Source organism: Pseudophryne corroboree, chromosome 2 (genome assembly GCF_028390025.1).
Source record: "Pseudophryne corroboree isolate aPseCor3 chromosome 2, aPseCor3.hap2, whole genome shotgun sequence".
NCBI lineage: Eukaryota > Metazoa > Chordata > Amphibia > Anura > Myobatrachidae > Pseudophryne > Pseudophryne corroboree.
In genome coordinates this window covers 510,436,952-510,462,657 of record NC_086445.1, presented here as the reverse complement: position 1 = coordinate 510,462,657, position 25,706 = coordinate 510,436,952, and the positions used below count along the sequence as shown (strand labels likewise).

The following is a 25,706-nucleotide window of genomic DNA, read 5'->3' as shown; positions in this document are numbered from 1 at the left end:
CTCTCACACACGCACATGAGGCTTCGTGCTGTTCCCTTTCTTTGTTATGTTCTTATGTTCTTAAATCAATGTAAGACACGCATACACACTCACACTCACTCACTCACTCACACACACTCACACACCTTCCTTTGCCATCTGCACATAATCTCATTCAGTGTGTAGGATTCAGTAAATTGTGCTTGCTATGGGTAACTTCTTCCTACGTCCCTTGAAGCCTCCCCAGGTGTGTTACTCCAACATTTTAATGTAGGTCTGCATACAGCACTTGCATGTAGCGTGCACTGTTGTTATTATAGGGTTTGTTTTTTTATTTGTGTTTTTAATTTTTTAATTTATTTATTTATTTATTTTTGATCACTCAGCCAGATAGTTCCGTTGTTTTGGCAGAGTTATTTCCTGAGTCATAGTTGCTGCTCCTTAGCATATGGTAAATAGTGAATTACATTTTATAGAGCAGTAATGGTTGCTGCTGCAGATTGATCTTTCATGGTATGTTCTCTCAAACTGGAGTAACCAATTCCTTTTGATAGGCATTTTTTTCTTTTCTTTTTGTTCTTTTTGTTCTTTTTTTTTTTTTTTTTCTGTAAATCTGCCAGAGACTGTTGTAGCAGCAAATACATTGTTATTAACCCATTTTATCCTGGTTATATGTTTTTCAGTGGCTTGTGAACTATTTTGGCTCCCTGTCTGTTGAAGACTCTCTTGAGTGCTTGCGTGCAATGCTCTCTGCAAACATCCGGCAAAACCTGCAGATATGTGTCCAAGTTGCATCCAAATACCACGAGCAGCTTTCTACACAGTCTCTCATTGAACTCTTTGAATCTTTCAAGAGTTTTGAAGGTGTGTAGCAGAAAACTCATCTCCCCTTAGTAAATTGGCTTTAGTGTGGCTGAGTTATTTGTAAGTTATTATGGATGATGTGGGCAGATAAGAGTATGGCCTGATATTTCCTGAATTTATAATTTGTAATATTGGATAGCACTTCTCTGTATCAGACAGGTGATGGACACAACAGTGAATTTGTCAATATAAGGTGAGTACGATCAATTCACTGTAAATCCAGGATAAAATTCCCTCTGAAATCCAGTTAATGGTTGTCTTGTTTATTTACTGCAGCATTGTTGAGCTTTAAAAGTAGTTGCAATACATTGTACCATAGACCAGATGCTAGGATTGATGATTATTTGAAGATATTGAGAAACCGTAATCCAAAATATTACTTGTTAAAGGTTCCATAGCTGGGAAGTGAGAAATTGCATATATAGGGTGATAATTTTTTTGCCGGCAGCTAGTAGATGAAGCCCAACGGAGCTATTCAATTGTTGCTCCATTCGAGCGTGAACGGCTTGCCGGGCGTGGCAAACTGAAATGTGCGAAAAGCGACCCATTTGAACGCTCAAATGGGACTTTTCGTGTTGCGCCAATTAGTTTGAATCCCCATGGTTTATCAAACCACTTCCACAACTTCCTTAAAAAGAGAGGCACCGGCAGGCTATGAAAGCTTACTAGCCAAAACAATAATGCCACATCATAGCAAGTCAATTCATGGGAATACGATGAAATGCAACAGCCCATTAAATTTGGTACACTCCTAAAGATTTATCCATTCTGTCTGCTGGGAACAAAAATCTGGTGATGTATGGGAGCAAATTACAATCAACCATTTGCTCCCAAACACTGGAAAGCACAAAAACAATTGATCAGATAAATTTATTAAATTAAACCGATTTAACCAATTTGTCTGAATGACCATTGTTTATTTATCCAGTGTTTGGGAGCAAATGGTTGATTGTCATTTGTCAAATAGATTACCAGATTTTTGTTCCCAGAAGTCAGATTGAACAGCTTTCTCTGTTGAAAAAACAGTGATTTGAGGCGCTTGTTTTTGTTAATAAACCTTTTATTTTATGGACAAAGCATGACATCAGGGGAATTGGCATAAATCACAAAGTATTTGAGAGAACCAAAAAAGAGGCTGTTCCATGTGATCCAATCCTGAGGCTTTGTTTTTGTTTTGCAGGGCTCTTTTATTTCTTGGGCTCCATTGTTAACTTCAGCCAGGATCCTGATGTTCATTTTAAGTATATTCAGGCAGCCTGTAAAACTGGACAGATAAAAGAGGTTGAGAGAATTTGCAGAGAGAGTAACTGCTATGATCCAGAGCGAGTGAAAAACTTCCTCAAGGTAATTGTGCTTGCCATATCTGGGATTGGATTTTAAAGGCTGCTCGTGTGTCTGTTTGTGTCCCCTGCTAATCGTGACTGTACCAAGTGTTCTCTTTAAAAAATGGATTTATGTTTATTCAAAAACTCCAGTTAGAATAAGTAAACCAAACAGAAGCAAATATTGACTTGAATTTCATCAGTTTTCCCTTTTCAGTTGCCCATTATAATAATCTCCACACTGCTAATCTCATTTTTAATGTTTTGCGTGTGGACATGAATTTAACATTTAGATTTGTGGTTATGTAGCAGGGTTTTAGAGTTATTTTTATGCAAGACATCGATTGTATTGATTCTTCAATTACCGAATATTACAATTGTAAACGCTTCCATTGTGAAAAGAGCATCTAAGTGTATAGTTCATTAAAGTCATTAAATCAATGTGGTAATCTCGGTTTTGAGTGTAGGTTTAGTTTTATGTGGAGAAGCAGAGCAGTGTGAGATATGCGATGAGAGCAGTAGATTTGGGTGCTCTCAGTGTAGTGGTAGCACTGCACGCTGAATGGGTCAATTGGTTACCCAACAGAAGAGGTGTGTAATGTCAGAAAGAGACGGCTAACAGTATTTTATGATACCCAATAAATAGGGAAAGGCTGGGATGTGCCATAGTTATAGAATTCAGATCTCACTATTCTTTTTTAGCAAACTGCACGTTTTGAAGCTTGCATATACAGCTTAGAGGAAATGCAGTTGTCAGTCGTATAGATCTCAGTCATATATCCACTTGTAATTGAATGAGTGTAACTGGGTGGCAGTCGGGTGTTTACGCTTTGGTTAAGTTTGTTTGTTTGAGCATATGCAGAGATTTGTTCAACTACACTCTTGCTCCAAGAATAGTATTGGTGCAAATGTTTCCTGCTAATGATTACTTTCACCAGCAGATAGGTGAGGATGATGCAGTCACATAAATGCATCTGATTCTGAATGCAGGTGGAAATCTGCATTTATTTCCAATTGCAGTAACTCTACTTGCTATGCAGAATCAGGCCCTATAGGCGCTAATAGAAAGTGTGATGAAAAATAACTGATACAAAAGCCAACGGAGTGAAGAAAAGTGTAATCAAACAGGTCAAAAGCAGCAGAGGTACGGGAGTATAGAGAAATGCCCCTTACACTTTGCTGTAAGTAGATCAGTAGGTCACACTTGTGAGCAGTCTCAGTGGAATGTTTGTTGTTGAATCCCGATTGTAGTGAGACGAAAGACAGTGAGATAGGTGGTTGTATACAAGTCACTCAAGTAGCTTGTAGCCAAAAGGATGAGAGAAATAGGATGGTAGTTGGTGAGAGAGAAGCTGTTTGAGGGTTTGTTTCTTTAGGTGTCGTAAGGTGAGAGTGTTGTTAAAGGGGGATGGAAAAGTGGATAAAGACCGATGGAAGAGCTGTGCATGCAGTCAGGGGAGAGGAAAAGATGTGAGGGAATCATGTAGAGTGAGCAGATTTTAAGATGAGTGCAAAACTGGTCTTTGGTTACTGAAGTAAATTAACGGAGGTGGCTTGAGAAGCATGGGAGAATGTGGGTGGAGTGTCGGGATTTGACATGAAGAAATATCTTGTCAAATTATGTTGAATTTGGTCTTTTAAGTAGATGGCAAAGTCAGGTTTGCCTAACCAGGGTTAGGTTAGGCAAGTGAAAGGGTGGTATTGGTAGATGAAAGGTTGAATTTGTAGTGGACAGAGTCTGCATATAAGGTTTTCTTCGTTGGCACTTGGCAGTGTGTGAGTGCCTTAGATGGCAGTGGATCTGTTTTGTGTGCCAGAACCTTTAAAGGCCTTATCAGCTCCTTGGTGCTGTATTGTTTGTGTTTTTCTGTATAAAGTATGCAGCTTGATCAGAGCAGGAGAGGGTTATAGTTTTAGTGAAAATGTGACGTATATCAGGTTGGGAAAATTTTGTTGTCCTTATGTGCAAGTGGAATTGGTTGCTGGAGGGAAATAAGGAAAAGTGAGACTGAAGAATAGGGTGTTTGTGGTCAGATATCAGGAAGGTCATGTCAGAGAAGTTAGAGATGGAGCAAAAGCTGGAGACTACAAAGTCAAAGCAGTAGTCACCCTGTGGGTGGGAGATGAAGTTCATGGGAAGAGGCCAGATGAGAAAGTAAGTGACAGACTCTTAATGGCAGCAGAGACGGCGTGGTTTTGAATGGGATCAAAGGATAGGAAACAAGTGAGCCAGGCAGCAAAATTATCAAGTAATTGGACTGGAACATGAAGGTGGAGAGGGGCAAATTGAAAGTAGTTACTTTGGGGGAAAGAGAGAGCAAGCAAAGGTTTTGGTTCAGAAGGTGCGGTATGGAGAAACTAGATTACCAACTTTACCACCATATCTGTTTCTGGATCTGGGAGAGTGGATCTGGAAAGGTGCCTACTTTGAAGAGAACTGCAGTGGGTGTAATATATGACGAGGTAAACAGGGTTTCTGCAAAGAGGTTAGGGGATTGTATTGCATCCGAAAACATACAAGAAAAGGAGTGAATATATTGCGGGTGAAAAGGTTGTTGCATGATAGGTCACCACCAGTCACTATATAAGATGAGGACATTCGAGGCTCATTTGTTAGTGTGTTTATGTAGGTCTGTGTGTGTAGTGGGTGCAGGCTAGTTCTGTTCCATTATGCACCAGTTTTCATCTTAAGTATAACATAAAAACCCTTGCTTTTAAAATGTCCGCCAGTCCAGAAATGTTAAACCTTTACTGAACGTAGTACCTCTGGAGCCAGTAATATAATCATTAAGATTTTAACTGGCTTTCTATCTTTTCTGGAACATTTCAGAATTGCACTAAAGTTACTTCTAGTGAAGGATCAAAAATGTAATCACACCTCTCATTTCTGTATATGTGTTGTGCTTAGTTTCCCCTAATGAGATTAAAACTGGAGGCCAGCACTAAATATGTGGATTGACATTAATTGTGCTGCTAGCCTGACCTCTCACACCTGACCTCAGAGTATACAAGACATGGAAGCAAGAGAGCAGTCTCTGGAGCTTCAGCCCCCTTATTGGATCTGTCTGGCGTAATAGTATTACATTCTAAATTTAGCTGCAATCCCCTAGAATTAACATTTTAATCAATTGCTTACATTTCATGGCCAGTTTTAGAAATAGAACCCCATGTAGTGATTTTAATGTGTTTAAATATGTCCCTGATGGAAGTTCTTGTTATTATATGTTCTTTTCCTTCTGTCTGTGGAATGAGCAGGACATGTACAAGGTAAATCTTACACGGATTTCCCACTCTGTTTTTGGTGTAATTGTGTATGTAGGATTGTCATGTGAAAAAATTATGCATATTAAGGCTTCCTTTGTTTTTATTGGAACTTGTATTCCTTACCCTAGAGTGCAGTGTGATTAGTACAGAAACTTGATGCAATGAAATCGCATACAATTATTTGTAGTCCAGAAATAAACCTCTTAAGTTGCAACGACTAGTAGCATGCATTGGTGTCGCATATTTTCTTAGCTGTATGTTGCGAAGCATCTATATTTCTCTATCGTCCTAAGTGGATGCTGGGGTTCCTGAAAGGACCATGGGGAATAGCGGCTCCGCAGGAGACAGGGCACAAAAAAGTAAAGCTTTTACCAGATCAGGTGGTGTGCACTGGCTCCTCCCCCTATGACCCTCCTCCAGACTACAGTTAGATTTTGTGCCCGAACGAGAAGGGTGCAATCTAGGTGGCTCTCCTAAAGAGCTGCTTAGAGAAAGTTTAGCTTAGGTTTTTTACTTTACAGTGAGTCCTGCTGGCAACAGGATCACTGCAACGAGGGACTTAGGGGAGAAGTAGTGAACTCACCTGCGTGCAGAGTGGATTTGCTGCTTGGCTACTGGACACTAGCTCCAGAGGGACGATCACAGGTACAGCCTGGATGGTCACCGGAGCCGCGCCGCCGGCCCCCTTGCAGACGCTGAAGAGAGAAGAGGTCCAAAATCGGCGGCTGAAGACTCCTGAGTCTTCATAAAGGTAGCGCACAGCACTGCAGCTGTGCGCCATTTTCCTCTCAGCACACTTCACACAACAGTCACTGAGGGTGCAGAGCGCTGGGGGGGGCGCTCTGAGAGGCAAATAAAAACCTTATTAGAGGCAAAAAATACCTCACATATAGCCCACAGAGGCTATATGGAGATATTTAACCCCTGCCTAACTTCAAAAATAGCGGGAGACGAGCCCGCCGAAAAAGGGGCGGGGCCTATCTCCTCAGCACACAGCGCCATTTTCTCTCACAGAAAAGCTGGAGAGAAGGCTCCCAGGCTCTCCCCTGCACTGCACTACAGAAACAGGGTTAAAACAGAGAGGGGGGGCACTGATTTTGGCGATATTGTATATATATAAAAGATGCTATAAGGGAGAAACACTTATATAAGGTTGTCCCTATATAATTATAGCGTTTTTGGTGTGTGCTGGCAGACTCTCCCTCTGTCTCCCCAAAGGGCTAGTGGGTCCTGTCCTCTGTCAGAGCATTCCCGGTGTGTGTGCTGTGTGTCGGTACGTGTGTGTCGACATGTATGAGGACGATGTTGGTGAGGAGGCGGAGAAATTGCCTGTAATGGTGATGTCACTCTCTAGGGAGTCGACACCGGAATGGATGGCTTATTTAGAGAATTACGTGAGAATGTCAACACGCTGCAAGGTCGGTTGACGACATGAGACGGCCGACAATCTATTAGGACCGGTCCAGGCGTCTCAGAAACACCGTCAGGGGTTTTTAAAAAACGCCCATTTACCTCAGTCGGTCGACACAGACACAGACACGGACACTGAATACAGTGTCGACGGTGAATAAACAAACGTATTTCTCATTAGGGCCACACGTTAAGGGCAATGAAGGAGGTGTTACGTGTTTCTGATACTACAAGTACCACAAGAAAGGGTATTATGTGGGAGTGAAAAAACTACCTGTAGTTTTTCCTGAATCAGATAAAATAAAATGAAGTGTGTGATGATGCGTAGGGTTACCCCGATAGCAAATATTGGCGTTATACCCTTTCCCGCCAGAAATTAGGGTACGTTGGGAAACACCCCTTAGGGTGATAAGGCGCTCACACGCTTATCAAGTGGCGTTACCGTCTCCAGATACGGCCGCCCTCAAGGAGCCAGCTGATAGGAAGCTGGAAAAATATCCTAAAAAGTATATACACACATACGGTGGTTATACTGCGACCAGCGATCGCCATCAGCCTGGAGATGCAGTGCTGGGTTGGCTTGGTCGGATTCCCTGACTGAAAATATTTTATTCATGTACAGCATTTAATAGGATGCATTCTATATATATGTATGTGAGATGCACAGAGGGATATTTGCTCTCTGGCATCAAGATAAGTGCGTTGTCCATATCTCCCAGAAGATGTCAGGGACACGACAGTGGTCAGGTGATACAGATCCCATACGGCAGATGGAAGTATTGCTGTATAAAGGGAAGGAGTTATTTGGGGGTCGGTCCATCGGACCTGGGGACCACAGCAACAGCTGGGAAATCCAACCTTTTTTACCCCAAGTTACATCTCAGCTAAAAAAGACACCGTCTTTTCAGCCTCAATCTTTCCTTTCCCATGAGGGCATGCAGGCAAAAGGCCAGTCATATCTGCCCAGACATAGAGGTAAGGGAAGTAGACTGCAGCAGGCAGCCCTTTCCCAGGAAAAGAAGCCCTCCACCGCGTCTGCCAAGTCCTCAGCATGACGCTGGGGCCGTGCAAGCGGACTCAAGGTGGGGGGGTAGTCTCAAGAGTCTCAGGGCGCAGTGGGATCACTCGCAAGTTGACCCCTAGATCGTACGAGTATTATCCCAGGGGTAAAGATTGGAGAGTCGAGACATCTTCTCCTCGCAGGTTCCTGAAGTCTGCTTTACCAACGGCTCCCTCCGACAGGGAGGCAGCATTGGAAACAATTCACAAGCTGTATATCCAGCAGGTGATAATCAAAGTACCCATCCTACGACAAGGAAAAGGGTATTATTTTTCCACACTATATTGTGGTACTGAAGCCAGACGGCTTGGTGACACATAGTCTAAATCTAAAATGTTTTGAACACTTACATAAAAGGTTCAAATCGAGATAAAGTCACTCAGAGCAGTGATAGCGAACCGGAAAAAAGGGGACTATATGGTGTCCCTGGACATCAAGGATTACCTCCATGTCCAAATTTTGTCCTTCTCATCAAGGGTACCTCTGGTTCGTGGTACAGAACTGTCAATATCAGTTTCAGACGATGCCGTTTGAATTATCCACGGCACCCCGGGCCTTTTTACCAAGGTAATGGCCGAAAAGATGTTTCTTCAAAGAAAAAAGGCATCTAAATTATCCCTTACTTGCACGACCTAAAAAGGGCAAGTTCCAGAGAACAGTTGGAGGTCGGAAGAGCACTATCTAAAGTAGTTCTTCGACGGCACGACTGGATTCTAAATATTCCAAGAATCGCAGCTGTTTTCCGACGATACGTCTGCTGTTCCTAGGGATGATTCTGGACACGGTTCAGAAAAAGGTTTTTCTTCCCGAGGAAAAAGCCAAGGAGTTATCCGACCTGTCAGGAACCTCCTAAAACCAGGAAAGGTGTCTGTACATCAATGCACAAGAGTCCTGGGAAAAATGGTGGCTTTTTACGAAGCAATTCCATTCGGCAGATTCCATGCAAGAATTTTCCAAAGGGATCTGTTGGACAAATGGTCAGGGTCGCATCCTCAGATGCACCTGCGAATAACCCTGTCGCCAAGGACAAGGGTATATCTTCTGTGGTGGTTGCAAAAGGCTCATCTATTGGAGGGCCGCAGATTCGGCATACAGGATTTGATCCTGGTGACCACGGACGCCAGCCTGAGAGGTTGGGGAGCAGTCACACAAGGAAGAAACTTCCAGGGGGTATGGACGAACCTGGAAAAGTCTCTTCACATAAACATTCTGGTACTAAGAGCAATCTAAAATGCTCTAAGCCAGGCGGAACCACTCCTGCAAGGAAAACCGGTGTTGATTCAGTCGGACAACATCACGGCGGTCGCCCATGTAAACAGACAGGGCGGCACAAGAAGCAGGAGTGCAATGGCAGAAGCTACCAAGATTCTTCGCTGGGCGGAGAATCACGTAATAGCACTGTCAGCAGTGTTCTTCCCGGGCGTGGACAACTGGGAAGCAGACTTCCTCAGCAGACACGATATTCACCCGGGAGAGGGGGGTCTTCATCCAGAAGTCTTCCACATGCTAGTAAACTGTTGGGAAAGACCAATGGTAGACATGATGGCGTCTCGCCTCAACAAGAAACTGGACAAGTATTGCGCCAGGTCAAGAGATCCACAGGCAATAGCTGTGGACGCACTGGTAACACCTTGGGTGTACAAATCAGTATATGTGTTTCCTCCTCTGCCTCTCATACCAAAGGTATTGAAGATTATACGGTGAGGAGGAGTAAGAACAATACTAGTGGCTCCGGATTGGCCAAGAAGGACTTGGTACCCGGAACTTCAAGAGTTGGTCACGGACGACCCGTGCCCTCTACTTCTGAGAAGGGACCTGCTACAACAGGGTCCCTGTCTCTTTCAAGACTTACCGCGGCTGCGTTTGACGGCATGGCGGTTGAACGCCAGATCCTAAAAGGGAAAGGCATTCCAGAAGAAGTCATTCCTACCTTGATTAAGGCAAGGAAGGAAGTCACCGCGAAACATTATCACCGCATTTGGCGAAAATATGTCGCGTGGTGCAAGGATCGGAGTGTTCCGACGGAGGAATTTCAACTGGGTCGTTTCCTACATTTCCTACAATCAGGATTGTCTATGGGTCTCAAATTGAGATCTATTAAGGTTCAAATTTCGGCCCTGTCAATATTCTTCCAAAAAGAATTGGCCTCAGTTCCTGAGGTACAGACTTTTGTTAAAGGAGTACTGCATATACAGCCTCCTGTGGTGCCTCCGGTGGCACCGTGGGATCTAAATGTAGTTTTAGATTTCCTCAAATCCCATTGGTTTGAACCATTGAAAAAGGTGGATTTTAAATATCTCACATGGAAAGTGACTATGTTACTGGCCCTGGCTTCCGCCAGGAGAGTATCTGAATTGGCGGCTTTATCTTATAAAAGCCCTTATCTAATCTTCCATTCGGATAGGGCAGAACTGAGGACTCGTCCGCATTTTCTCCCTAAGGTGGTATCAGCGTTTCACCTGAACCAACCTATTGTGGTGCCTGCGGCCACTGGCGACTTGGAGGACTCCAAGTTGTTGGACGTTGTCAGAGCCTTAAAAATATACATTTCAAGGACGGCTGAAGTCAGAAAATCTGACTCGCTGTTGATACTATATGCACCCAACAAGTTGGGTGCCCCTGCTTCTAAGCAGACGATTGCTCGTTGGATTTGTAACACAATTCAACTTGCTCATTCTGTGGCAGGCCTGCCACAGCCTAAATCTGTTAAGGCCCATTCCACAAGGAAGGTGGGCTCATCTTGGGCGGCTGCCCGAGGGGTCTCGGCATTACAATTCTGCCGAGCAGCTACGTGGTCGGGGGGAAAACACGTTTGTAAAATTCTACAAATTTGATACCCTGGCAAAAGAGGACTTGGAATTCTCTCATTCGGTGCTGCAGAGTCATCCGCACTCTCCCGCCCGTTTGGGAGCTTTGGTATAATCCCCATGGTCCTTTCAGGAACCCCAGCATCCACTTAGGACGATAGAGAAAATAAGAATTTACTTACCGATAATTCTATTTCTCGGAGTCCGTAGTGGATGCTGGGCGCCCATCCCAAGTGCGGATTATCTGCAATACTGTACATAGTTATTGTTAACAAATTCGGGTTATATTGTTAAGGAGCCATCTTTAAGAGGCTCTTTCTGTTATCATACTGTTAACTGGGTTTAGATCACAAGTTGTACGGTGTGATTGGTGTGGCTGGTATGAGTCTTACCCGGGATTCAAATTGCCTCCCTTATTGTGTACGCTCGTCCGGGCACAGTACCTAACTGGAGTCTGGAGGAGGGTCATAGGGGGAGGAGCCAGTGCACACCACCTGATCTGGTAAAAGCTTTACTTTTTTGTGCCCTGTCTCCTGCGGAGCCGCTATTCCCCATGGTCCTTTCAGGAACCCCAGCATCCACTACGGACTCCGAGAAATAGAATTATCGGTAAGTAAATTCTTATTTTGATATGTATGTATGTCTACAGTATGTGTGTTTTATATAAAATGACAATATGTCTTCTCACGTACTTTAGGTTTTGATAAACTAAAGCTGTATAATATTTTGACCTTGTACTAGGGTAGCTCTTGATGTTTTTCTTTTAACTTGTTTTATGCATTGTTGCAGGAAGCTAAACTTACAGACCAGCTGCCACTCATAATAGTATGTGACCGTTTTGACTTTGTACATGATCTTGTGCTGTATCTGTACAGAAACAATCTGCAGAAATATATAGAGATCTATGTACAGAAGGTACGTATGACTGTTTATCCATAAAACATTTAATATGTACCTTAAAGTATTGACAGTTGATGTACCCCCACCCCACCCCAATAAGATAAATGGATAACATGACATTTGTTTCACTTGCTGTATCACACCCCATAACATCATTTTTATATGGGGATCTTTTCATGTTAAGGGGGAAATTCAAAGTAGTTTGTACCAGTTAGAACCATTGGTTGCTCGGATCGTGTTTTGACTGCAGCGCGTGGCTATTATTTATCGCTCTTGTACACCCAATATCTCTGTGTTTAGCTGCATAAAGTGTCTAAACTATTGTGCACGCTGCCGAAATGGCAGCTTGGGCGCCCAATGGAGGGTCTTTTAGCCTATTTCTGCTCACCATCTATTTAGGTTGTTAGCAGAAATAATGGGCGCCCACTGTACTTGCACAGTCGCTTACAATTGAGTAGCTCTCGTCGGTTTAGACGGGAGCTGCAGGCACCGACTAACAATTGAATCTCCCCTTCCCCAAGTGTTTGTATTTTAATGGTTAACTTTCAGGATTTCTGGGAATTTTGTCCATTCTTGTCTGGTGATTGTAAATTTATTTGTTTTCCAAAAGGTTAATCCAAGTCGGCTACCTGTGGTTATTGGTGGTTTACTTGATGTTGATTGCTCAGAGGATGTCATCAAAAACCTCATCCTGGTGGTGAGGGGCCAGTTCTCCACTGATGAGCTTGTTGCTGAAGTCGAAAAAAGAAACCGGTAGGTATCTGGAGCTTACCTCCTTTATATTTATTTATTGCCTCATTGTTATACAGCTACTTATGGGCACTGTTAACTTTGTGTAGGTTTTAATGTATTACCACACTATGGCCAGGTACACACTATGATATCGACACAATATGTAGATTCCAGGCAAGTCAGAAAAAGCTATTGTGCGGATCGGACAGTGTGTACGGGCAATTGCGCGCTCCCACAGGTTGTATATGATATCCACTGGTTACCAGTACTGCACAGCCAATCAGATGATTTCTTATGTGATGATGTGCAGTTAATTGAAGGATTGAACATAGAACTGCACAGTCTGTACAGACCATCCCGCTGATTGTCCGTCGTTCTGTTGTATACCTGGCCTAAGTCATGTGTTGTATTTATTTATATACATGGCTGAACAGAGTGAAACTCTTTAAGTTGGGAAAATTGACAAGTATTCTTCGGTGCAAGCTGGGGGACACTGAAACATGGGGCTGTAGATCGGGACAACAGGAGCTGGCACTTTTAATTAAACTACTCTGTACCTTTAAGCTTAAACTCGCTCCACCACCACCCCTTCAACCCACAGCATGCCAGTGTACTTTAAGTGCCTATGGCATTCGGCACAATTTGGGGAATGCTGCAGCTAGTATGTTTTTTGCTCTATACCACCTTTTAAGCTACACAGGCATCAGATTTTCTCCCCTGCAGCCATGGTGTTCGCCCATGTTGTAAAAGTACCTGTGGTGTTAAACTTTTTATCAGTAGGGTTCCATTAATTTTATGGTTCACACTGTGTGCATAGAGTAAGAGGTCTTTATTTGCAGGAACTTACCATGTATTTGACATGTTGGCAGTGGGGGACCTTGTGCACAGTTTGACGGGCGTTGAGGGGGTGCTGCGTCTGCTATGATGGAGCTGTTGTTGGTTCACGCTCTCGGCTGATCGGTATCAGAATTTATGATGCTAGTTGTGCTTCAGTGGGCGGATCAGACTAGGGCAGTGTCTGTGCCAATTCCCTCGACGCACAGGTGCCTCCTTTTAGGAGGGAGAGGGCTCGGGCGGTTTCTGAGGTGTACTACTTTGAGTTTTGAGGAGGTGTCTTTTTACTAAGAATTACATCCTCTACTCAAGGCATTGCAGACCTTAAGATGGTGTTCCCTGGACTGATTATATCTGGTTGCCCTAGCAGAGACCCCATTGTAGCATTGGTGCAAACGGGTTGCCGTTTTCCCTTCAGATTTCTCCAGTTTGGTTGTAGAATACTGGAATCCTGAACAAATCCCCTCTTGCGCTAGAAATGATATGGTATGGCTCAAAGTTCAATAAAAACAAAATGATAATTTCATAAATTCTATATTTTTTAATACATAAAAAATAGATATATATATATATATATATATATTACAAATAATCTAATCGACCGGTCAAAAAAATCACTAACAATATATTTTAATATATATAGAGGAGGTGGATCTAGGTAAACTCTGTGCACAGAGAAGTATAATTTTTAAAAATAAAACTCAGTCCATATATTGGAATAAAAAATCAAATACCAGCTGTGATTTGAGCCCATGTAGTAAATAACATCTTTGTAAGTTGCTTTGTACTGGAATTCCTCAATATGCTGCCACTCAGCAAAGAGAGATGATATTGTGCAGAATAACCGCTCCACACTGGAGCCTTACGTGTGGCTTGCACCTGTTGTTACAGCACGGGGGAGTTCAATGACAGACGAGGCGGTCTCGGGCTGCGGGAACGGCGTCTGCACTGGCGCCTGCTGTACTAAATGTTTACCCGACTTCCAAGCTCTATGAGTCCACACCTCCAAGTGCCGTCTGCAGACACCACAGTCACGTTTTTTCTCCTCCCGATCTCCGTTTGCCCACGGACGATACCGCTGGATGATAGAGTAATTAAGGGTGCAAAAAAGGCTGGTACAAGGGTCCAATAGTCTGCTTCAGAATACTGGAATCCGCCAGATAGGGAGTTTTCTGTTCCCTGCTAATTTGCTACGCATTGTCCCCTTCCTGCGAACCGGGTGCCTAAGTTGGACTGGTCTCACAGGGTGGAGCACCAGGTGCCATACGTAGCTAAGCGCAGTGCTCATCTGGTTCAGAGCACCATGAAAGTTATCTTGGGTCTCTCTTTGTACGGTTTGGAGGCGGTTATACATCCTTTCCTGGCCTTGACATGGGTAGCTTGACATCTTCTAGGTTGATTATTTCAGAGATTAGTTGCAGGACTTGGCAGTACAGGCCCGGTGCACGGCGGACTATGTTTGTGAGACCATGTAGGATGGAGCTCCAGTGACGTCCAGAGTCTTGCAGCTTGGAGGGTTCTTTGGTCCCGCACATGGGGTGTGGTTTTGGGACACCAAGCCTTCCATATAGGAGCTTCCTTTCGCTGGGGGTGTTCTTTTTGGGCTCACTTTGGATGCTATTATTTCCCAGGCTTCTGCTGTTTCTTCTGGTGGCAGATACAAACCAGTGGGGACTGTGTTTCTGGGTGTTTCGCTCTTCCTTTCACAGGGGTTGTCAAGAGAGGTCAGTCTGCCATAGGCAGGTTTTTCACCGACAGGGGATCGTCACCACAAGACAGATTCACTGCTGCCTGTAGATACTCTGAAGCGAAGGCTCCAGAGAAGCCTAGCGTCTGATGGATTCTTTCCCTACCCAGTCATGTCGCGGGTCGGCGGGCGCGTGCTCCAGTTCAGAGACTGGTGGGTGGTGTTGTTGTAAGATACCTGAGTGCTGCCCATAATTTCCAGAGGTCGCGTCATCTGCCTCTGAGTTACTCCACTATGACTATTTCTTCGCCAGCACTACTCTATTGAGTAGCATTCGTCCTGGCTAACAAATCCCTGTTTTTGGAAGGGTTATTGATCCGGTCTGGGGCTGCAGTGGAAACTGGGGTTTTACTCCAACCTACTCCAGAATCTTTGCTCCTTACATAAGACTTGGGGTGGATCAATTATCTGATGGGGATACCTTTAATTGATCGGTAGTCCATGGCATGGAGGCCAACAACTTTTGGCCGTGCTCAGTGTCAGGGACGTTTTACCTTTCCGTTCCTGTTTGAGCTGGTCATCATTTTCTACTTCAGTTCACTTGATTTTGCTCGTTAGCCATTCCATAAACTGCCATTCCATTTGGCCACAGTCCTGCACGTTTTAATGAATCTTTGGGCGGCAATGGTGAGCCTCCATCTTGCGGAAGGACAGTGTTCCGGTCATACATTCTTACATCAATTTGCTTGTGTAGGCTGATTTCAGCTCCATAGTTACGTATGTACTTTAGTATCATGGCTGGTTTCTGGATTTCTCCTTCATCCACTAGGAGACGCTGCAGATCTTAGATAGCTGGGGTGTGAAGGTTGTAGATCGGAGGTAGCACAATGTAATACAAAAAATTATGCACATCTGGCTCCTCTCCCCTCCCATCCCTCCAGTTTGAAAAATTGTGCTGGATGTAGCAGCACAGGAAAGGAGCTCCATGAGAGATTTTTTTTTATTTTATTTTTTCCCCCTGAAAGTTATCTGTATGCCGATACAACCTATTGAAAGGAGGGTGAAGGCTTCCAGAACTGTATTAACAGTTCCAGTGAGACTAATATCCCGTTGGAAGGGATCAGCATCTCACACAGAAGATCTAAGAGAAGTACATAGCAGTGAGTAATTTGGGCAGCTTTCCCCTCCTAGTAGCGCTTGTGCTTATTCTCCAACTGAGGGGGGAGCGGGGGCAGCATCTATTAGTTATGCTGAGAGGAAGCGTGTACGGGGACCCGGCGGCGCATGCAGACAGGGCTTTGCAGCGGCTTTCAGCCTGCGGATGGACCGCACACTAGGTTAGACGCTCTGCTGGCAGGGGGGAGAGCGTACAACAGGCAGTAAGAGCTCTCCCAGAAGACAAGTGTGAGCCGTGGAGGAGAGCCACGCTGGGGGCATACATTCGCAGGTCTCACAACGGGCGCGCTGAGGGTTAGGAGCTAGGAGGCAGGGGTAGTCGGGTAACTCCGCACTGTAAGGGCTGCAGTGTGCATAAAAGTTGTCAGTTGCAGCCATTTTTTTTTTTACTAGTCTGGCGCACATTTAGTGCGAGCAGTCCTCTCAAGGGGGAAGTCTTCTTATTCTCTGTCAGAGGCCACAAGTGGAATTGCAGCCATAACATAAGCAGAGGCTCATATACAGTGATTAGGATACTGGCTAAGTTTAGAGAGATTTATAGTTGTTCTGCTTCACAAGATCTTTCTGAAATAAAGTGATTTATAAGGTTTTATATATTTTTTTCTTCTAAAGGACATTTCTGACAGGTCCTGTGAAGGAGGAGCAACATAATTTCTCAACCCGGGCAACTTAGGCTGTTCTAACAGTTTTTAGTGTGGGGGTTGTAAACGTCAGACTGGTTAAATTATTTATTTTTTTATTTTTGTTACATTCTAATTTTTAATATTATTCCAGCTGTGTGGCTCCACATTTTTCATTGCTCCTATCCTTATGGTCCTCCTCCTCCTACTCTAATAGGGTGAAAGTACTGCTGATTCGTGTCGGTGTGAGTTTTTAACATGTCTTAAGCACCAACCAAGACCACAAAAACTTGCTATGCATGTTCAAAATGTGGTAAAAAGAGCACTAACGTTGGAAGCTTCGGGGTGTGCGACACATGTTTGGGAATGGATGCTCAACCTGGGAGCAGTAGTCCGTCTGGGTCATGGGAAAATGCCCTGGCAGATATTTCTAAGGAAATGGTGGAATCCCGCAAGCAACATTTAGAATGGGCTGCAGATTTTTCAAAAACTATGGAGGAATTCTTAATTAGAATTATTCCGCCCGCACAGGTAGAAAAGAATGTGCTTAAAGCAATAGAGACCCCTCCCTCTCCTGTATCAAGAGTCGGAGGAGGGTCTCATAGAGGATGAGGGGGAGTCGGAGACGATAGTTGATGCCAGTGCTCAGGAAGAAGATGCTGAGGTCAAGTGGTTAGAATCCATTATCGAAGTGGTTTAACAGGTCCTTGACTTCAAGGAAGAGGAGGTTAAGGAACCTGAGGTATTTGATCTATTTGAGTCTCAGAAACCGCAGACAGCAGTTTTTCCGATTCCTCAGACTCTCCAAGTTCAAATGGGAGAAGCATGGAAGCAGCCAGATAGACATTTCCAGATTCACAAAAAGTTCACGGCTAATTACACACTGCCAAAGAGTCATGACTAAGTGGGAGTTCCTCCGATTGTGGACGCCTCCCTGGCTAGACTGTCAAAGAAAACAATCTTACCGATTCCAAACGTGACTACCCTAAAAGATGTATCAGATCGTAAGTTGGATACGGCACTAAAATCCATCTTTGTGCCTGCAGGAGCATCAGAGACCTATGATGATCACTGCTTGGGTAAGTAAGGCTATTGTAGCATGGGCTGGTTAGATTGTTCAGGCAGTGGAAGAGGATAACAATCATGAAGAGAGAGTTCGACTAGCGGATCATATCCAGAAGTTGGCCACATACATTTTCCAGGCTACAAAAGATCCTAGCAGATAGCGTCACCTATCTCGGGGTCTGCTATATCGGCCAGAAGGATTCTGTGGCTCAGAGAATGGCAAGTGGACTCAGATTCCAAGAAGGCAGTGGAGAGGCGATCCCCTTTGTAGGGGAGACTTGATTTGGTCTGGAATTAGACAAGTGGATTTCACAAGCAGCAGCGGGAAAGTCTACTTTTCTGCCTACCACTTATCATAGAATTACACCACCAGTCAGAAGAAATCACTCTGATCCGGTGTTCAGCTCATTTAGGTCACAATCCTTTCGAGCTAGAGGGAGAGGTCTTGGTGGTCAACCTCGTGAAAACAGAGGCAGAGGCCATGCCCAGTCCACACCTTGAAGACAGGACTCAAAACATTCTGCCAAGACCTTGGCATGACGGTCTCCCAGCTTACCTTGGGTCTCCTATGGTGGGCGCACGGTTGGAAAGGTTTCAGGACACCTGGGCCGAAACCTCACCAGAAGTCTGGATCAACAATATTATTTCCCAGGGATACAGAATAGAATTTCTGAAGCAGCCTCAGTATCTGTTCTTTACGACAGTCCTTCCTCTGTGCCCTCCAAAGAGCGAGGGCATTAGACACGGCTATTCAAAAGTTACTTCAGACGGAAGTAATTATGCCCGTCCCGACTTCTCAAAGAGGAACGGGATTTCTCTTACGTCCTAGAGGATGCTGGGGACTCCGTAAGGACCATGGGGTATAGACGGGCTCCACAGGAGACATGGGCACTATAAAGAACTTTAGAATGGGTGTGCACTGGCTCCTCCCTCTATGCCCCTCCTCCAGACCTCGGTTAGATCCTGTGCCCAGAGTAGACTGGGTGCATTACAGGGGAGCTCTCCTGAGTTTCTCTGAAAAATAATTGTTAGGTTTTTAATTTTCAGGGAGCACTGCTGGCAACAGGCTCCCTGCGTCGTGGGACTGAGGAGAGAGAAGCAGACTTACTTAAATGATAGGCTCTGCTTCTTAGGCTACTGGACACCATTAGCTCCAGAGGGAGTCGGAACGCAGGTCTCACCGCCGCCGTTCGTCCCGGAGCCGCGCCGCCGTCCTCCTCGCAGAGCCGGAAGATAGAAGCCGGGTGAGTATACGAAGAAAGAAGACTTCAAAGGCGGCTGAAGACTTCAGATCTTCTATGAGGTAACCAGCGCCGTTTTCTTCCACAGCACACTGCAGAAGCTGGCTCCCCGGACTCTCCCCTGCTGAACACGGTGACCGAGGGCAAAAAAGAGGGGGGAGGGCACTTGTAAGGCGCAGTGAGTGTATAGATTTATATATGATTATATAAAAGCGCTGTTTATCTGGGAATTTTGTTTCCAGTGTTATTGGCGCTGGGTGTGTGCTGACATACTCTCTCTCTGTCTCTCCAAAGGGCCTTATTGGGGGAACTCTATCTATCTATCTATCTATCTATCTATCTATCTATCTATCTCTCTCGATATATATATATATATATTCTATATCCATCCATCCCTGTGTGTGGGGGGGGTGTCGGTACGCCTGTGTCGGCATGTCTGAGGCGGAAGGCTCTTCTAGAGAGGAGGTGGAGCAGATGATTGTGGTGTCTCCGTCGGCAACGCCGACACCTGATTGGTTGGACATGTGGAATGTTTTAAATGCAAATGTGACCTTGTTACATAAGAGATTGGACAAAGCAGAGTCCAGGGATAATACGGGGAGTCAATCAATGGCGTTGACGGTGTCACAGGGCCCTTCAGGGTCTCAAAAACGTCCCCTATCCCAAATAGCAGACACTGATACCGACACGGATTCTGACTCCAGTGTCGACTACGATGATGCAAGGCTACACCCAAGGATGGCCAAAAGTATTCATTATATAATTATTGCAATAAAAGATGTTTTGCATATTACAGATGACCCCTCTGTCCCTGACACGAGGGTACACATGTTTAAGGAAAAGAAACCTGAGGTAACATTTCCCCCATCTCATGAGCTGAATGCGTTACTTGAAAAAGCTTGGGAAACTCCAGACAAAAAACTGCAGATTGCCAAAAGAGTTCTTATGGCGTATCCTTTCCCGGCACAGGACAGGGTACGTTGGGAATCCTCGCCCATGGTGGACAAAACTTTGACGCGCTTATCCAAAAAGGTGGCGATACCGTCCCCAGACACGGCAGCTCTTAAAGATCCTGCTGATCGCAGACAGGAAACGACCTTAAAAATAGGATTTTGGTACTTACCAGGTAAATCCTTTTCTTTGAATCCATAGGGGGCACTGGAGTACTCTTGGGATATGGACGGCTTCCGCAGGAAACAGGGCACTGAATATTTAAATTTAGAACTCTCCACCCCTCCATATCCCAGAGTACCTCAGTGTTTTTTACTGAGCCGAACAGGAACTATAGAGAGGTTGACAATGGAGAATTACCTATAACATGACGGACAACAACAAAGTTGACACATAACGTTACTGACAACTAAACAGTTGACACCATAACGGATAGAACTTTATAATTTGAACCAGTCGGTGAAAATGTGTTACCATAAGATCCCCTGAGCTTACTACAAACCAGGTAAAACTGCTCTGGGTGGGCGTCCAGTGCCCCCTATGGATTCAAAGAAAAGGATTTACCTGGTAAGTACCAAAATCCTATTTTCTTTTTCATCCACTAGGGGTCACTGGAGTACTCTTGGGACGTACCAAAGTTTCCCTTGTGGGCGGGAGAGCTGTTTGGCACCTGTAACACTATGCGGCCAAAGCTAGATGCTGATGCCGCAAACGTATCAAACTTGTAACAGCGCACAAACGTGTGCACTGAGGACCATGTAGCCGCACGGCAAAGCTGATGCCCATGAAGCTCCCACAGAACATGTGGAATGAGCTGTTACTGATGTAGGCGTCTGTAACCTAGCATGAAGGTAAGCCTGACGTATAGTCAGTTTTATCCATCCGGATAAGGTCTGCTTAGAAGCTGGCCAACCTATCTTGGCAGCATCATAGAGAACAAACAACGTATCCGTTTTCCGAACTGTAGACGTTCGGAATACATAAACGCGGAATGCGCGTACCACATCCAGAGTTCCAGAATGTCTGGGTAACACAGGAACTACTATTGGTTGATTGATGTAAAAAGATGACACTACCCTTTGGTAAAAAAACGGGATTCGGCCGAAGTTCCACTCTGTCATCATGAAACCCCAAATACGGTGGCTTGCATGACAAGGCACCCAAATCTGAAACACGCCTTGCCGAAGCTAAGGCTAGAAGAAAAATTGTTTTCCAAGTGAGAAACTTTATATCCACTTGCTGTAAGGGTTCAAAATATGAAGACTATAAGAAATCTAAAACCAGATTCAAGTCCCATGGCGCTGTAGGTGGAATGAATGGAGGCTGTACTCTGAGGACACCTTGCAGAAAGGTGTGTATAGACGGCAATAGAGCCAATCTTCTTTGAAAGTAAATTGACAAAGCAGATACCTGCACCTTTTAGTGTAGATAAACGCAGTGCTCCATCTAACCCCGTTTGTAGAAATAACAAAAGACGGGATAACTTGAAAGATGATGTCGGAAACTTCCGAGTTTCACACCAACCTATTTTGGCACGCCAAATTCTGTAACTGGCTTCCTAGCTCGTAACATGGTTGGTATAACCGATTCTGGAATGCCCGCTCTTCTAAAGAGGGCGGTCTCAACAGCCACCCCGTCAAACGCAGCCGCGCTAAATCGGGGTAAAGGAACGGACCCTGTTGTAACAAGTCCGGACGTAGTGGGAGCGGCCAAGGATCGTCTGCGAGTAGTCCGCGGAGATCCGAGAACCAAGCTCTCCGGAGCCAATGAGGCGCCACTAGTATGACTGTGACGGACTCTTTTGATCCGTTTTAGCAACAGAGGGAGCAGCGGAAACGGTGGAAACAGATACACGAGGCTGTGCGGCCACGCGATTGTGAGAGCATCCACCGCCACTGCCTTTGGATCTCTCGTTCTGGACACATACTGGGGCGTTTGGTGATTGTGGCGAGATGCCATCAGGTCCACTTGAGGGTAACCCCACCTCTGGACCAACATGTGAAACATTTCTGGATTTAATGCCCATTCTCCTGGATGAAAACCCCGACTGCTGAGACAATCCGCCTCCCAGTTGTCCACTCCCGGAACGAACACTGCCGACAATATCACCTGGTGGTATTCTGGCCAATTGAGGATTCAAGCTACTTCCCGCATTGCCATGCGGCTTCTCGTTCCTCCTTGTTTGTTGATGTATGCGACTGCCGTTGCGTTGTCTGACTGCACTTGGACAGTCTGAGATCGAAGCATGTGTACTGCTTGTCGTAGTGCATTGTAAATTGCGCAGAGTTCCAGAACATTTATAGACAGCAATCTTTTGTGATCCGCCCAGAGACCCTGGAGCTGACAATTTTGAACTACAGCTCCCCAACCTCTGAGACTCGCGTCCGTCGTTAGAATTATCCAATTCCAGCCGCCGCCTGCGGTTAAATTGTGTAACTTGAGCCACCAGAGTAGAGACACCCTTGCCCTTGGCGACAACCGCACCCTGTGGTGAATCTGCAGATGCGAGGCCGACCACTGTGCGAGCACATCCAGTTGAAATGGACGTGAGTGAAATCTTCTGAACTGAAGCGCTTCGAAAGCTGCCACCATTGTGCCTAATAGGCGAATACATAAATGTACCGAGACTGTGCGTGGCTTGAGCACTAATTGTACCAGATGGCGAATAATCTGTACTTTCTGTTGTGGTAGGTAAATTCTTTGATTGACCGTATCGAGAATCATACCTAGGAATTGAAGTCGTGGAGACGGAATTAGATGTGATTTCTTGAAGTTGACACACCAACCGTGGTGAACAAGTACATTGTACGTTAGCAGCGCATGTTGGAGGAGCATCTGTTGAGACGGAGCTTTTATGAGCAGATCGTCTAAGTACGGAACGATTGTCACTCCCAGGGATCTGAGATGAGCTATCATCACAGACATCACTTTGGTGAATACCTGAGGCGCTGACGAGAGGCCAAACGGTAGAGCCTGAAACTGGTAATGGTTGTGGCGTATTGCAAAACGCAAGAACTTCTGATGAGGTGACCAAATCGGAATGTGTAAGCACGCATCCTTGAGATCTAGCGCAATCATGCATTCTTGTGGCTCTAAATCTGCAATTACTGACCGCAGAGATTCCATCTTTAATCTGTAGTAAGTGACTTACTGATTGAGACTCTGACGGAGCCATCCGGCTTCGGTACCACAAACAGACTGGAATAATAATAACCCTGACCTTGTTGGTGTACCAGGCCTGGAATTAAAACTGCTGAATCCAGCAGAGACTGAATGGCAATTTGCCGAACCGCCTTCTCGTCGTCCGACAGAGGCAGGCCTGTCTTTAAAAAAAGCGCAGTGGCGGGAGACAGCTTTCGTTTAACACTAAATTGCGGATACATCCATCATTGGATGTCTGGAATCCCGGCAAATGTAACGTCTGAAGGCGCGCTCCCATGATTGGAAATCCGAGATGGCCAGGCCCCCCCGTGGCCTGAGAAATGCATTTGTCCAATTTAGGACCAAACAACTTCTGGCCACCGTATTCTTTGGACCTCTGACTCCGCTTGCCAAGAACGCAGCCAGAGTACTTGTCGTGCTGTAACTAGCGACGATGAAAAGCGAGAAGTGAGCTGACAGCCGGCAGCAGAAGCTGTACATAGATACTGAGCAGCTTCTCAGATTTGATTAGCGATAAGTATAACGTGATCGTCATGTAGAGCAGACTTGAGTTCTGTTATCCATACAAATAGCGCCTTAGTGACCCAAATGCCCTTCTATCTTACGTCTGAAGGGTCTTTATAAGGTTTGACACAGACGAATCCACCAATGGCGGATTCTCCAATGTAGATGTCACTGTGTGGAAACGGGTAAGTAGACTTTAATCTGTGAGGTATAGAACCGGTTATTCGGTTCTTTCGTGTTTCTACTAACATCTTATGAAGATATTCCTAAATAAGAACTCCATTGGAGATCTCTGTCGTTTTGTAAATACGACTTTATTATATGTGAGAGGCTCCTTAGTCCCTGTAAACTTCAGAGACTGACGCACTGGCCTGATGAGATTATAAATGTCTGGGCTGTCAAAAGCTTCACTATCTGACTGCTGGTCTAATTTGCCCTCCTCACCCTTATTTAGTGCCGTGAGGTCTGGCATAGAATTGTTAGACTGCAACATAGCAGAAACGGGTAAATTACATTTATCCCTTGTACCCAAAGTGAAGTTGGACCTTTGCAAAGGTTGAGACTCCTCCGTTAGATCTGGCGGTCTCACCCGAGACTCCGATCTTGCCGCTCGTCGAGCGGCGGCCAATTCTAATTGCAACCCAGCCATTACATTTGCTTAACATAGGATCTGGGAATGAAACCGGCTTCCGGAGTGGAAACCTACAAAACATACTGTACAAGTGTAGATTCATGTACAGACATTGCAGTAAAACTTCTTTTTAGTCTTTGCTGGTGCCTTACTCATTATGCAGACAGACAACACAATAGACAAAGACAGACACTTTCACGACTCAGTAAAATTGTTACTTAAGGTGTGTAATATACATATATATATATATGGCCGAAGTGCAGTTCACAAGGCCAGCCTATATAAAACCTGAACCAAAAATACCCACTAACACCCCTGCGCCTCCGGTGGAGTAGAGATGTAGGACAGGAACGTTCTGGAATTACAAACAGGAAGAAACAGGAAGCATGGTTAAAATGGCCCCCATGCCATCCTTACAGTGATATGCCTCCTGACTGCAGTTTAATATAGGCTCAATAGTCTATTAATATAACCTATGGTGCATATGAAATCTGGCAGCCTGTCATGCAGCCTATTCTTCCCATATAAGTTTTCTCCCTTGCAGCAGCGCTGTGATCAGACTTGTTCCCTGTAGCGCTGTGTCTCAGCGGGGAGCGTTGCCGGGAAGCTGACCTTGGTGTCATTGCAGGGAGGCGGGGGACGCTTATGAAGAGAGCGGCCGAGTGAATGGAGTTCGGCTGGCTGGAGCGGCGCGTAGCGGCTTCCGGCGGCGCTAGTGTGAGCGCTGAGCTGCGGCGGTTCTCCCCCTCTTAGCGCTGGTACTTTGATGTACGTACAGGGCGGACAGAGCGCCTGGGGCGGGCGGGCGGGCTGTATCAGCGGCGGGTGCGGGCGGCGGTTATAACACGGACCCCACACAGCGGGGCGGCAGCGTGTGCTGACCGCCCCGTTCCCCCCCAGCATACCTTGTCTCCTTGTAGGGAGGGCTGCGACGGGGCTTCTTTCTGTAAGCTCCGTCCAGCTCTTGCAGCAGGCAGTGAGCTGCGTGTGGCTGTGAGGGTGCTCTTTGTGAGGACCGACACGCCATGCGATGCTTCATGCAGCGGCACTATCCCGGACCCATGTTTTTAGTAGAAACTGGGAAGGGATGTGTTTAAGTGGTAATAAAAAAGTAAAAATTAAAAATTAAAATCAAAAAATATTCAAAGAAAAGTGTGGATCCCCACACAAGCCTCTGTTAGTGCATGAGCACAGAAAAAACACTGAGGTACTCTGGGATATGGAGGGGTGGAGAGTTCTAAATTTAAATATTCAGTGCCCTGTTTCCTGCGGAAGCCGTCCTTATCCCAAGAGTACTCCAGTGACCCCTAGTGGATGAAAAAGAAATCAATTTATACACATACTGGTGCATTACTCAGACCGGCTATAGCATCGGCTTGGGTCTGTAGCGCGGTAGCAGCTTGGACAGATACCTTGTCAGCTGATCTTGATACCCTAGATAGGGATACCATTTTGTTGACCTTGGGTCACATCAAGGACGCAGTCTTATATATGAGA

At 45.3% G+C, this 25,706-nt stretch overlaps 1 protein-coding gene across 2 annotated transcripts in view; it reads left to right on the top strand.

Moving 5' to 3' along the window:
- CLTC (clathrin heavy chain) overlaps positions 1-25,706 on the top strand; it is a 161,536-nt gene that overhangs the window by 93,196 nt on the left and 42,634 nt on the right. For both annotated transcript variants that reach the window (XM_063954051.1, XM_063954050.1), the window contains exons 13-16: positions 663-843; positions 2,024-2,187; positions 11,496-11,621; positions 12,217-12,359. In XM_063954051.1, coding sequence (XP_063810121.1) covers positions 663-843; positions 2,024-2,187; positions 11,496-11,621; positions 12,217-12,359 — 614 coding nt within the window. The remainder of the gene's footprint in view (positions 1-662; positions 844-2,023; positions 2,188-11,495; positions 11,622-12,216; positions 12,360-25,706) is intronic.